Genomic DNA, 13,196 nt, shown 5'->3' on the forward strand with positions numbered 1-13,196 from the left:
CTACTTCTTTCACTTCAGGCGCTCCATATCTGATACAATGGATGTATGAGCATCTCATTGAGCGGTTCACGTTCTTTTGTTGTAGTAGTTTTGGCTGGTGGAATTTATCACATAATGCCAAGTAATTCCTAAGCTTTCGAATACAACGTTGGTTGTTGACGCACTAGACGAATGCGACAAGGCAGAGAAGTATCGAACACGTCTTCTCAAGCTTATTCTACATCTTGCAGCCGAGTCTCGTGCTAAGTGGCTCCTTTCATGTCGAAACGAAGTTATCTTGGAGGGAAATATACCTCCTGAACAATCAAGTGCAATCCTGAGCCTCGAATCGAAAGATAATGCTGCTCATGTCCGTTTGGGCGTTGACGAATATATTCAACGTCGCATTTCCAAAATTTCCGAAGACGACCCAGAGCTACAAAAACGTATAGGCAAGCAACTGAGAGAGAAGGCTAATGGCACATTTTTTTTGGTGTCGTTGGTTGCGCAGGAGCTCGAGCGAGCTCCTCAGTGGGAACTCGAACAAATCCTCGCCGACATGCTTCCGGGTCTAAATGAACTATACACGGATGGTTGAGGACATCCTGAGACACAAGACAAGTACTCAAGATTACTGTCTGAAAGTCCTGTCCTCTATGACCATAGCTTATCGTCCTCTGCACCTCGAGGAGCTTCCCAATATTTCTGGGCTCCCCCTCCGGTATTTCCAAAAAAGAGAAGCTGTACTAGCCCTGATAAGACATTGCCAATCATTCCCAGTAGTAAGGGGTGACTATATCCACTTTGTTCATCAGTCAGGCGGGTCGAGGAGATAGGCTGGCTCATTGGCCAACCGAGTATTGGCCTGCCTAGTAGTTCCCGTGAGCGGACTTAGCATAGGAACTAGTGATATTGAGTAGTGAGGTGGTCATTCACTGAAATACCGAGGGTATTATCGCCGACTACCTAAATGGGAAGAAAGCGAGTAATGACCTTTTCTTATTTAAACTCACGACTTGGCCGTAACTCACATGAGTGAGTTTAGAGGGCCGAAACTCTTGAGTGAACTCAAATGCCCAGGTATGGATTCCCTCTCTGCTTACGTCTGTCTGGCCCCTGCGGAGGGAAACCATCGCGATACTATCTGTTGGTATTGCGCTCGAGTTCGAGTTAAGAGTTCGTGACGTCGTGTATGGGAGAACTGTCCAGGAAACGGTTCCCACAGGCGAACCTTTGGGTAAAGGCGAGCAACCTGTTGAGGATGATGAATTCCACCTTTAACTTGACGCTATATACGAAGGGCTTGCATGTCGTCTCGATCTCGAAGTTGTTGGTGTACTCGAGCGCTATCAGGCTGCTATCTAGGAGTACATTAATGAGGAATAGGACGACGAGTTCTCGGAGCAAGCTTGGACCCTCCGAGCCCATACGAGTTAATGTGGGCTTGAAACTGTGGAAGCCCTCCCATAGAAAGAGACCGGAGATGATAGATTCCTGAAGAGAAAAGACCACGATCTCGATCCTTTCGTAGATGTGGAAGGCGAGAAGATAAGGTGCCGGGTTGCTCGAGTTACAAAGGACGAAAATAACTGATTCCGGGATATGCAGGACGCAAGCGTTGAAAATGATCATGATGAGTACCAAACGGATCCTCGTCGGGTCATAAACCACGAGATGTAGGCGCGACCATAGGACGACGGACTGTCCGGTCACCATAAAACACCAGCCAGCGATTGTGAAAGCACTCATGGGAAGATTTGGCGCGAGTTCGTAGTAGCGCAACAGGAAAGCCATGGCGTGAGTCGGAATCCCAATGGCAGTGACTACCATGCTCCAGAAGTAACATCCCCTCCATTTCTTAAATATGGAAAAGATTAAGACGAAAATCTCGATGGTGTTGTAAAAGGCAATTGCAAAGAATCCTGCCATCAATAGAGCCTTCGGCATCGAGAGCGGTGGGGGCCCCGTCTCGCCCGCCATGGGCTCGAGGGTCGCCGTCAGGAGCCTCCAGTTGCGGATGTTGAGGCTGGGGTATCAGAGGTTTGGGGGGGGGGGGGGGGGGGGGGGGGGAAGGCTGACCGCAAAATTCGTCGCATCTGGTCGCTGACCGGTGGATATGCCATGCATTTATGAGGGATTGGAGAGAATAACTACGACTGTGCGGAACAAGGAGCTTTAGTGGCCGACTTTTGCGGGGCAAGGCGGTGTGATCCGGCATTATAAATGCATTATTGCTAGACAGTAATGCCTTCTAGCAGCTGTTGGCGTCTGGGAGCTAGGATCCTTGGTTGCAGTGGGGGGGGGGGGGGGGTTTAGTAGCAGAGATCGTCTCTGGAACCACGTCAACACAGACGATAGGTGGTGACAGCTCGTCGTCGCCAGAAATGCAAGGTCACAATCTCGGGATCTTTTGATGAGCAGCCGGAGTTGGCTTGTCTTGCACTTCTCGGGGACAAAGTCCGCCTTCCCCGGTCTTCACCCTCCATGCGCGGCGACGGCCGTGGTGCTTAGCGTGTGCGAGATCATGACTGAGAAGCCAACCCAACGGATGTTCCACCTTACACGAGCGCGAACCCTAATCTGTGAATGTGGTTGGAACGCCAAGAGTGTCGGGCTGGGCGCAGCTTTCACCTTCCACTAGCAGACAGCTTGGGATCCCGATCAATGGGGGGTGGACATGGATTTCAACGTCGAAACTACCGAGGAGGGCTGGGTGCACCGCTTATTCTTCCTGGTGGCTAAGATTGCCAACTTCCGGGCTGATAACACCAAAGTCTAGGAGCCTATTTCCCGAGAGGGGCAGATGCGCCTCCTATGCACGCAATGCCGAGTGGCACCGCTTGAAGAACATGTGCGACAGCTGAGACAGCGCGTGCCCGCAAGTCGCTGTTCCCAAATATTTGGTGCAAGAGCCCCTTTCGTTGATCCATATTTGTGTCCCTTCCAGCTTGTGTTACCGATAAAATGCAGAGCTGAGCTGAGACTCGCCGTATGTGGTAGCCATGACACGCACCTTATTTGTTCCTGGGCCAACATAATTGGTGGGACGGTTACACCACAGCTTGTTCCAAGTTATCAGAGGACACTTCTATCCCTTGATGACTCAGAATCACGCGTGACCTCACGCCACAAACTTACGGATCGACGTATCGGACGTTGGCGTGGCAGCCGAGATGCAGTATGTACCGCTCCAAGTAGCATCCGTCTCAACTAATGGCAGCCTCGCAATTTTCATTTGTTATGCTTCAATATACGACTGCAGACACTCTGGTCCCAATGTGTGGTCGACATCGTATAAAAGCACCAATGCAAAATGGAACTACAAATGTTAAACCCCGTCCGAACGCTCGTTTGGTCAACTCTCAAAACCGACAGCCAATGCTAGAATCCTTGTGACCGTGATCCCGATCAGCTTACAACACATAACGGACCGATTTGGGCCAATTCATCTTCTCTGATTCTTTTTAATGCCCACCATAACGAAGCCCTCTCTGATTCTTTTTAATGCCCACCATAACGAAGCCCTCTCTGATACCTACCTAGGTACTCAGGTAGCCATAACGAGTTTTAGTACTGCTCTAGTTCCCAAGCTGCACACACTGCTATCTGGCTCTCGCGCATAGACGCTCTTTACCGATCACAATGCTCGGCACAGTCGGTCAAAGTATACAAGCGGCGAGCCACTATCTCGGCGAGCGGACCGCCGAGGTCATCGTCAATAATGTTGTGGCCATTTTTGGCGCTGCAGGGGACTCCACAGTCGTGGATGCCCTCCTTCAGTTGACGCAGCGTGCCGTCGAGGCCATGACCCAGAGCCTAATGTAGGAGAAGCATAGCTAAGGATGACGGCCTATCTCGTCACGACCTATTGGGTGTCGGGTCGTTCTAGGACCCAATCAGAGTCTGTGCTGCTTGCACTTATCGATCATCGACGCCAAACTGTGACCGGTGCTGTCCAGCATCTGTGGGTCTCTCACCCAGCGCGTTCAACCGAGCACTTCATGGTCTTCTCCTCTATACAAGCGCACAAGTCCTAGTTCAGCATGGCGATCACCTCAGCAGGGCAGAGTTGTTTCCAACCGGGTGGAGAAGCAGACTTCGTGACGGAGGCATGCTCCTGTGTGTTGCTTTACTCTTGACCCAACGGCTGTTACGAAATGATACCCGTGTTCCGGCGAGAGCCAATGCCCGAAAAAGTGTGGCACACTGTCGCAGGCGTCGCTATCGTGTTACGACCACACTCTGGAAGCCAAGCCGACCTCGAGAATATTCTCAATACGAGAGATTGCAAAACTGGGCATTGGCTAGAGAAGGTCATGGAAATATCCTTCGAGCCGGGCACAGGCACAGACACCGCCAGGCTGTTTTCTGAGAATGCGTGCCCGCCCTCGATGCCACCCTTCGTCTCCGAATCCATGTCCATCGAGGTGGAGATTAAGGAGGACGAGACCACAGAGGAGACCAAGGAGGTAGTGAGTAAGGAGGAGGAGCAACTGAGTGCCAAAGTCCATGAGTGACAGAGAACGCTACATTTCCGGTCTCGCTTAAGACAAGGATGATCTGGTTGGCTGACTCGATCCATGTCACAGCTGCGTGCGTATCCTGCGGGGGTCCCAGAGGCGAGCTTTCTGTACATTATGTGGAAAATGGAGATTAGGAGAAAGCTGGTTACATGGTCCTCGGGGTCTTGGCCGGAATGCTGTTGTAGTGTTAAAGACTACCAAATCTAGGATTGGGCTAAGCTCCAAGGTGCCGTTATCATTGGAGCGTGTCACGGTTCGGACTCTTGGGAGCTGGGCTTGACGCAGCAGCTATGAGGACCTGATACTACCTTGACGCGATGCGCTCGGCTGTAAAAGGTGACCATTACGGTTGAGACGTCCCGTCGTTTTCCCGCCTGCGTTTGCCAGTCTCGGGCGAGCCTCGTTGTCAACCCACCAATAGCGATCGTCACCTGTGCCTGGAAGGATTCTCAATTGATTGGCTCCGCCACGCCGAAAGCAGGAAGCTGCAACTCCCGGCACACTGAGTGTATGTAGTGCCCTTGCGCCCGCCGAGTGCAGAGTGGTTGACAGGGTCACTGCAATCGCCTGCGAAACCAGGCGAAAAATGGCTCCTACAACCATTTTCAGCCGCGGCACGGGGTTAGTGGCAAGGTCGACGTATACCTTAACAGGAGTGCAACCTCTGTCGTGCTAGACTGCACGGTAGAACTCGGGAGTGACATTGGATCACCATGCGGTTGCGGTCTAGTAAAGTACGGTGGAAGGTGTCTCAGGTGCATGAATGACACCCCTGTGGCCGCTGATTGTATCTTTGACAATCGGCTGAGCAAGGCAGAATGCGACCAGATCAGGCTACAAGGGAGAAAGTCTGGGTCCCTGACGTTGTTGGAACGGGGCAGTGCTGAGGAATTCATACTTAAGTAGGGTTTCTTCCGCCAGTTCCGCTGACACTGGTTCCCAGCCTTCTTCAATGGTTCACGGAGCTCAGTTGATACTTTCGCCGACACTGGCCTAGTCTCTTGTCATCTAGTATTCTATCGTTCAACTTCTACTCAGGTCTTCCTTTTATTACCCGGGGATGCCGGAACAAGTCCCTCCAACGCCTGGTCTGCCAAGTCATCAAGGCGTCCACCAGGCCTCGACCAGTTCACAACAAGTATTGGACGGCGATCCTATCGCTTGCTATGGACAAGTGAGAAGTCCACTGACCCATACATTGGAGCTAGCGCTGATACATCTAATCTAGCTTATCGATCTGAAGTTCAGAAAAGCCCCTGATAACGGCATACGACCTGACAGTTCCTGGCCATGCCTACGTCCAGAGGAGCCATTTAGCCTATCGCATTGGGAGCAGATACCCGGCGTGCAGTTGCAGCTCGAGTCAAATCATTGCTATCTGATAGAGGAGTTGCTTACTACCAAATCCCTCAAGCTATACATCGATATTCTACCCAAGAAATTATGCAACGAGACCGAGCAGTCCGAGCCACACCGCCTGGAACGCGAGGAAGGGCTTGAGGCCGAGACTAGTCAGCAACTGGCTGATGATGGAACCATCGAGCGAGACAGCGAGCAAACCCGCTATTTGAATGTCACTATCTGCGGGCCTTACTCAGGGGCTGATGAGATAGGAGACTTAATGGAAGCACATGTCTTGTATTTGCAAGACCCGAGCACCAAGCATGAGGACATCCTGTACTACAATCCCCAACGGTTATACCGGAACTTGCGAAAGCTGTCAGAGTGGTGGGAGACAGGATCTGGTGGGGTCTGGAAGGAACTGGGAGGGAGGTAAACGCCTAGTGTATAGTGTGTCATATATTCTCGTCTGATTAGAACCTGATATTTGGAATGGCAAATATATCGCTTGTTCGCAGGCAGATTGATGCAGCGCATTTTTGACTTGGACACCGATGATATCTTGTTCGTGTATCTCCTGCTTCCTGACGCAGATAGTCCACCTGCTCGTGTCGTGAAATTGCAGAGCACGATATAATCTATATTCTTCGCATGTCACGGATCCGCCTCTTTCAGGTGGTGCAACAGCTGGGCAGCCTGCGCAACGTGCGCTCTTCGGTTCCACGTCATAGTCTCCTGCACGAGCTTCCGAAACACTGAGATTTCTCGAACGCGCTTACAACCAAGACGCAATATTCATGACTTACCATATGTCAGCTCACCGATGGCGATCGCCGCCTGTGCCTCAGAGGGGCCCTTCTATCGATTGGCTCCGCCATACCAAAACCAGGAAGCTGCCACTCCCTGGAGACCAAGCCTCATGCGCCTGTCTCCCACCCAGTGCAAAGTCATTGCAGGCACCTGGAAGACTGAGCTAAAAATGGCTCTGATCCATTATTCGTGCCACCACTCCCAGCCACGACGCAGAGCTCCAAGCAAGGTCCACTTCTGGCTTCACGGGTCCAGTGTATCCAACAACGCAGCCACACTTCCGATCCAGTAAGCTAGTTGTGGCTAGTGCGATCCCCACCGCGCCACAGCTCTGGTGTGGCTTTGCAATTTTCAGCCACGCAAGCTTGGCAAAGTAAGCCTGTGGAAATTGGGGAATCCAGTACCTTCAACTCGTGCTGTCCTCCGCCCGTGTGCACGGCGACTTCAGGTGGATCCATGCCCTCGTGTACCCAAGGGACGATCAACAAGCCTTCATCTTCCCCCGCACGTAGCTTACCGTCCCAGCCAAGCCCAGCTTCAAGATTGCTTCTTTTGCGGCTAGCGTATTGTTGGCTGTTGAGCGACTTTAATTTGCTCAATCATGGATCGGCGTATGGGAATGCACCTTGGCGAGCATGAGACAGCCGTCAACCTGCAGCTTGGGCGGCTCCTTCTCGAGCTCAACGCCTCTGGTACTGTAACAGCCGCTCACCAGATGTCCCAGCTTTGGTCAGCTTGTGCTATATTACGAAGCGTGACACCTCAGCCTCTTCCAGTCCGGAGGGCATCTAGGCTGGGCGGTCACTGTCTCGAGCGGGCCTGCCCTGTAGAGGCGCTGTAAGGTATTTTTTCGTGTGTAGTTTAGTGGGTTTCTTTAGTGAGTGGCTTGGTATTTAGTGGATGATCCACGTCGGAGTTCTTCAGTGAGGGGGAGGCTTTGATGGGTTGATTTAATGGGTTGCTTTAGTGGGTTGCTTCAGTGGTTGCTTCAGTGGGTTGCTTCAGTGGGTTGCTTCAGTGGCTCCTATTCCCAGCGTGGCCCATCCCATTCAGCTACGGAGCGAGTTCACATGCAGTCGCATGGGAACATCAGCCGCCTGGCGGACGGGTTCTGACTTTTGCTCACCTCCTCAAGAGATGTGTAGGCCTGTAACGTGCTGATTCTTATACAGTCTCGACCAGCCTTGGCTGAGACCTTACCTAATCACGCATCTGGGTTTCAGCGCGTGCATCCTGCTCTATGACGTGGCATGGTGCGGAACGATGTCCGAGGGATTGCTCTCGCAATGTTGATTTTGTCCTCGGCTTTTCTCCAGCTCTTTATTCGCCCCGGTCAAGTACTACGCAGGAAGCTATGTCTCGGCCATTAGACAAACAACCATGCTACACTCGAACCGCAACCGTAGCAAGTGCCTTGGTGTCTCTCCGGCAGCAAGCTGTGATGCTGGCGCCTGCTGCTGGGAGCATCGAGGACGAGCCGTGATGAAGCTGACTGGCCTGACAAGCGTGGGCACCTGACGTGTGCACCGCAACTAAGCACAAATTAGTCCCATCGCAATGCCTCTGGCTAGAATAGGTGCGCACGTGAGGCTCTGTCTTCAACCGAAGGCATCTCATCGTCACTGCGCTGCGGTACTAACTTGTCTTGACCCAGCCAAACTGTCCACCAATGGCGGTCGGCGCGGGTGCCTTGAGTGATGCGAGATGATTGGGCACGCGGATGAAGAAGAGGGCCTTGTCGATTTTCTCCTGTGCCTAAGCCTCTTTACTCCGCGGAATTGAGCCACCGTTAGGGCTATAAGCGCGGTCACTCGTGGCTTAGCTGTGATGTAGGCGCTGCCATGCTGCTAGAGGTTCATGGAGCGCACGAAGTCGCGTTGAAGACCGCGCAGCGCATAGTTCCCACTCTATGAGGTCGTTTACCGGCCTCATTTCAGCTTATGTTTCCGAAGGTTGTATATTGGTGAGCAGACGAAAAGTGTAGAGTCTCATCATCTTCATTGTAATGAGTGCGACACGCCTGGCGTCCATGGGTCGCTAGCATTGCGCGTGAGCCTAGGGTTTCTATCGGCCTGTGTCTCAGGCGACGACGTAGGACGATGCAGATTCATGACATTTTTGATTACTTCCAGTCATACTGTCGAATCCTCGTGGCCGGGGGTACGGAGCAATCTATTTTTGGGAAGTCTCCGATGTATAAATACAATGGGTGCCCAACGACAGTTCTTCTCCTTGAAAAACTTGCTATTGCCATATTTCCTCGGCTAACAAGATGGATTTCCTCCTCAGCAAAGAAGATCACATGGTGTTAAGAGGACTAGAGCTCCCGACTCCCACTCCAATCCAGCACTCACATCAATCTGGTGTCGACTCGAGAAGCCCTCCCAACCACGGGACACCACGTGTTCCCTGCGCCGAGATGAGCGTCTGGCCTCCATCTAAGCAGGGAGCACGAGGGTTCCAAGAGCACGAGGGGGGTCAATCCCACCTTATCAGTAAGCCCAGGATGTTGAATAACAAGCAACATACTTTGTTACATGCAGTGACATTGACATTATATGGCTAGGAGCCCAGACAGATTGTTGGACTGACCCTCCACCAGATGCACATACACAACAAGTCGAAACCTCCAGCAACGCTTCGAACAACGGCAAGAAAGCCCAGCCAGATTCTCCTGGGCCATACCCAACGGTTTCTGACTACCAACCCCTCAGAAGGACTTGACCATAATTGCTAACGCGTAGAATACTGAACAGACAAGCCTATCGACACTGCCAGCGCATAAATCGGAGTCAAAATTAATTGTGCACAGTCTGGCGTCTGGCGGGCTGGCTCACGAACAGCCGAACGTCAGCCACATGATGGAGACGCGCTCTAGAAAACGCTGCCAGGCGCAGAACAGCGATTGGCACTCGCCGAGATTCGTAAGCGACAGGAAACAAATTCCCGAGTGAAGCGCTCTACAACCTCTGCTGGGAATGCCAAGAACAGAGTTCAGCAACGTAATGCAGGCTTTCGTGAGTAAAGCACACAGCACTCGGCCTGGTCAAGATGTGTTGTCTTATATCTGTTTCTAGAACGCGATCGAGTCTAACCAGTCGACTGTCTCCTCGAACGATGGGGTCGGACACATTCCTTATACAGTGGTCACAGGACAACAAGACTACATGGGAGCCGCGAAAGAATATTAGCGAGTTCCCTACTGACTGCTTTGGAATGGACTTCAAGGGTTTTCGCTTTGGGATTGAGATGATCCGCCAATCAAAAGCCGGTCCTGAGAAGACAAGAAAGGGTAGCGTCAAATCAGAACGAAGATTCTCGGTACATTGGAAGGGGCGCCCAAAGAGTGAGAAGTCCTTGGTCTACGAGAGCCAGATTGACAAACGGCTCATTGACAAGTATGACAAGGGAGAGATTGGTTTCGTGGACAGGAGTAAGTTCGATAATTGAGGATGACTCCTAGGTCTCTAGTTCTGAATACTGTCAAACCAAGTCACTGGTAATCCACGTGTGAGGCAGGTCATCTGCCATAGGTGTGGCTACGCCCCTTTTCGCATGGACATGATGACCCGTGTGCCTGCATCGAGGGCTATGCGAGATGCCATGGGCCACATCGCGTGGCGGACGACTAATGGCTTACTCGTCCGTATCACGAGAACGGGCAGCTCAAGATGTAGACGCGGATGGAGCTCAGCGCTACCCGGGACACCTGCGCACGGCACTACCACAAGGGACTCGAGCGCGAGGGCTCGCCCGCCACGAAACCCCCCTCACTTACTCATGAGGAGGAGGAGCCCTCCAACACGGGCACAGACAACCTTTCGGCCAGCTCCCTGGAGCACTCAATGGATGCGGCTCGACTACTACGTCCCTGTCGACAACTGGACATCCACTGGGGACTGTAACCCACAATACGCGCAATGGGAACCCGGGGCCTCGGGGCACAACGGTGGCCGCGAGCTCGTCCTATGGGCCGAAGCGATCCGCCTTATCTACACGAACGAGGCAAGCATCCTTACGCGACGTGCTGGCCCCGTCCTCGACCTTACCTTCTCGAACTGCCCCTTCACCTTAGACATTGTTGATGGGGCGCGCAACCCCGGCACAGATCGCATAGCGCTGGAGATCTCGTTCCCCATCCCAGACTACGTTGCCTCGTCGGCAAGGGAAACACACCTTCTCGAGCCGCCTTAGGACAAGCCTCCGAGAATAGCCCTGATAGAGCTGTCCGGGCACTCCTCCACGTGCTCCTGCAAGCCCCTGAGGCCGTCAGCAGACGACGTACGGGCTCCGGTTCCACGGCAGGCTGGTAGACCGACGAGTACAACGAGGCCCACGAGGCTGTTACTCTTGCCCCTCGCCATCCGGGCAAGCCGAGCCGTATCAAGTGGCAGGAAATCCGAAGCCCAACAGCACTCTTGCAAGCGTCGGCCGGACTTGGCCTTCAACATAGCAAGCCTGTTTGAGAGCCTTAAGCAGCTATTCTGACACGTCTAGCGTGGTGCCATAGTGACGGGTAGCTGTCCCAACGATCGCTCATGTGAACAAGGTGTTTTATGCTACTCGTATGGGCTGAGCTTATGAGAATAGTCTAGCGCTTGACCTGGCAGTCGAGTATCGCGGGCTAGAGCCACTGGTGGGAACAGCGGCAATCTCTTGTGCAGTTGTGCATTATGGTATGGGGCGAGCTACGAGGTGGGGTCCCAACAAGACGTCACAACAGACAGTATAGAAATGCAACACATCTGTCATCAGAGAGGCCGTTTCACGGTCCGTAGCAGGGTCTCCACGGGTATGAGAGGCCGTGCAAGTCAGTGCGTGGCATAGGACCTGATGATTGTCACAACGACCCTGCCACTGCCTCCCAGCATCGCTCCTCGGCCTTCGCAGCTCCAGCGACCCGCATCGGACTGTTCGACGAGGTTGACCTTCCACGCCTGCAGCGAGGCTCTTCCCAGCTTGCGGACATTACACTTATTCGCCATAGGAAGCACCTAAATGCGTTGCCGGAGTCCCCAGGCCGCAGGAGCAGACATCGTGAGTGCATATCGACCACGGCATGTTCTGCTCACCAGGCTTCCAAATTGAAACCAGCTGTGCGCAACTTGCAGACTCAACTTCTCCCCACGTGCGGGCGGCGGACTTGCATCTAGGCGTTCACTGCTCGAGAGGCAGAGTCATCTTGTGTGCTGTCAGCGCCCGGGTAGCGTTGAGACCTGTGATCCCAGCATGGCCCCGGACGGATATGTCCCGACCCTAGCTCTCCATGGGCTGGGCAGACCCACAACGTGCTGTTTTGGTGCAGCCTCGGCAAGTGACTTGCCAGCCCACAACGAGGCTAGCAGCATTGGCTGGGGCCCGGTTCGAAGGCGCGCCGGGATCCCCCGTCTTCGTTTTTGGGTCGATGGCCATCACGGCATTGTGAGGCACGACGTGGACAGGCTCTGAGCATGAACGCCACTTCGCAGAGCGGTGGCGGAATGATCTTTGTCGCCCTTCACTTTCTCAACTCTTCATTCTCCGCGGACTCCCTTTGCGAGCTGATAATTGCGCTCCATACTCTGAGCATTAGACAGTCAAGCATGCTGCATTCCAACTGTGACCATGACTAGTGCCATCACGTCCACTTCAGCAGTGATCTGTGGAGCTGGGCGCTTGCTGCCAATAGCATCCAGCTCGTACATTGCTACAGGCCTGGTCAGACTGGGGGGCATTGCAAGGGTGGGCACTTGACATATGCAGCGCAGCTCTGAGAGCCTAAGACTACCTGCTTGCGACGTGAAGCGCCCGGCGAAGCAGCTGCAGAGGTGGCCCTGGCGGTTTCAGCTGAGACGTCCATTGTTATCATCCTGCCGCGTTTGCCAGTCTCGGGCGAGCCTCATTAACATCTCGCCAATGGCGATCGTCGCCTGTGCCTCAAGTGGCCTCAATCGATTGGCTCCGCAGGCAGGAAGCTGCAACTCCCTGTCAATTGACTCTGCTGCCTATGCTCAGTGGTTGACGGGGCCACCGTAGTCGCCTCTCCATTTGGAATCTGAAGGTGGCACGGAGGTCGCCAAGACGCTAATCAGAAGGTGGCAGGGGTCTGCAACCCCAACACCTGAAATCGACGATGGCACTCCCGACGACGTCACCGTCGCTGACGTCGCTCCTACTACTTGTTTTTTTGACCATTTGTAGAGTCAATCATTCTGAACGCGTAGAACGTCTCCTTTCCCCATAATCATCGAGCCTCGCCGAGCAAACAGCATGCCCGGTCAAGAGCACATTACGCCACGGCGGGCACGGCCCCTAGGCACCATATGGTGGCTTCAGAAGCGCGGCCTTCTCCGAACCGACGGTTTTCATACCCACGATAAGGACGGCAACAGGCTGTACTCGAAGGCTGAGGTGTTTGCGGACTTCAATATTCCGAAGAGAACTGGATTCAGGTGGCTTCGTGCTATTCCTGAACCTCTTCGAGAAACAGCCGAGTCCGAGGAGACTTCGCAAAGAGAGTCACGGTCGCCATCGCCGTCACCATTACCAAAAAGGCAGTGCTCC

At 53.3% G+C, this 13,196-nt stretch overlaps 4 protein-coding genes across 4 annotated transcripts; all 4 read left to right on the forward strand.

Moving 5' to 3' along the window:
* Window positions 1-127: 127 nt before the first annotated feature.
* On the forward strand, window positions 128-565 carry B0I36DRAFT_226198 (uncharacterized protein; the record flags this gene model as incomplete). The annotated part of the gene is made up of 1 exon (XM_046149080.1): window positions 128-565. A coding segment is annotated over one exon (438 nt), but the record flags the coding sequence as incomplete, so codon positions are not given.
* B0I36DRAFT_342201 (uncharacterized protein) lies at window positions 381-1,104 on the forward strand. The gene is made up of 2 exons (XM_046156062.1): window positions 381-844; window positions 973-1,104. The coding sequence occupies exon 1, from the start codon at window positions 555-557 to the stop codon at window positions 813-815; it is 261 nt and encodes an 86-aa protein (XP_046004011.1). The 5' UTR covers window positions 381-554; the 3' UTR covers window positions 816-844; window positions 973-1,104.
* A 3,032-nt stretch (window positions 1,105-4,136) lies between these two features.
* B0I36DRAFT_356627 (uncharacterized protein) lies at window positions 4,137-6,327 on the forward strand (the record flags this gene model as incomplete). Its single annotated transcript, XM_046157655.1, has 3 exons — window positions 4,137-4,451; window positions 5,731-6,275; window positions 6,321-6,327. The coding sequence occupies 3 exons, from the start codon at window positions 4,137-4,139 to the stop codon at window positions 6,325-6,327; spliced, it is 867 nt and encodes a 288-aa protein (XP_046004012.1).
* Window positions 6,328-10,502: 4,175 nt separating this feature from the next.
* On the forward strand, window positions 10,503-10,847 carry B0I36DRAFT_370335 (uncharacterized protein; the record flags this gene model as incomplete). The annotated part of the gene is made up of 1 exon (XM_046159896.1): window positions 10,503-10,847. One exon carries the CDS (start codon window positions 10,503-10,505, stop codon window positions 10,845-10,847), a length of 345 nt encoding a protein of 114 aa, XP_046004013.1.
* Between the last annotated feature and the right edge of the window lie 2,349 nt (window positions 10,848-13,196).

This window comes from Microdochium trichocladiopsis (genome assembly GCF_020744255.1).
Source record: "Microdochium trichocladiopsis strain MPI-CAGE-CH-0230 chromosome Unknown B0I36scaffold_18, whole genome shotgun sequence".
NCBI lineage: Eukaryota > Fungi > Ascomycota > Sordariomycetes > Xylariales > Microdochiaceae > Microdochium > Microdochium trichocladiopsis.

Coding starts and splice junctions, on each gene's coding strand:
- B0I36DRAFT_342201 (XM_046156062.1), top strand. CDS start 555: ATGAACTATACACGGATGGTTGAGGACATCCTGAGACACAAGACAAGT.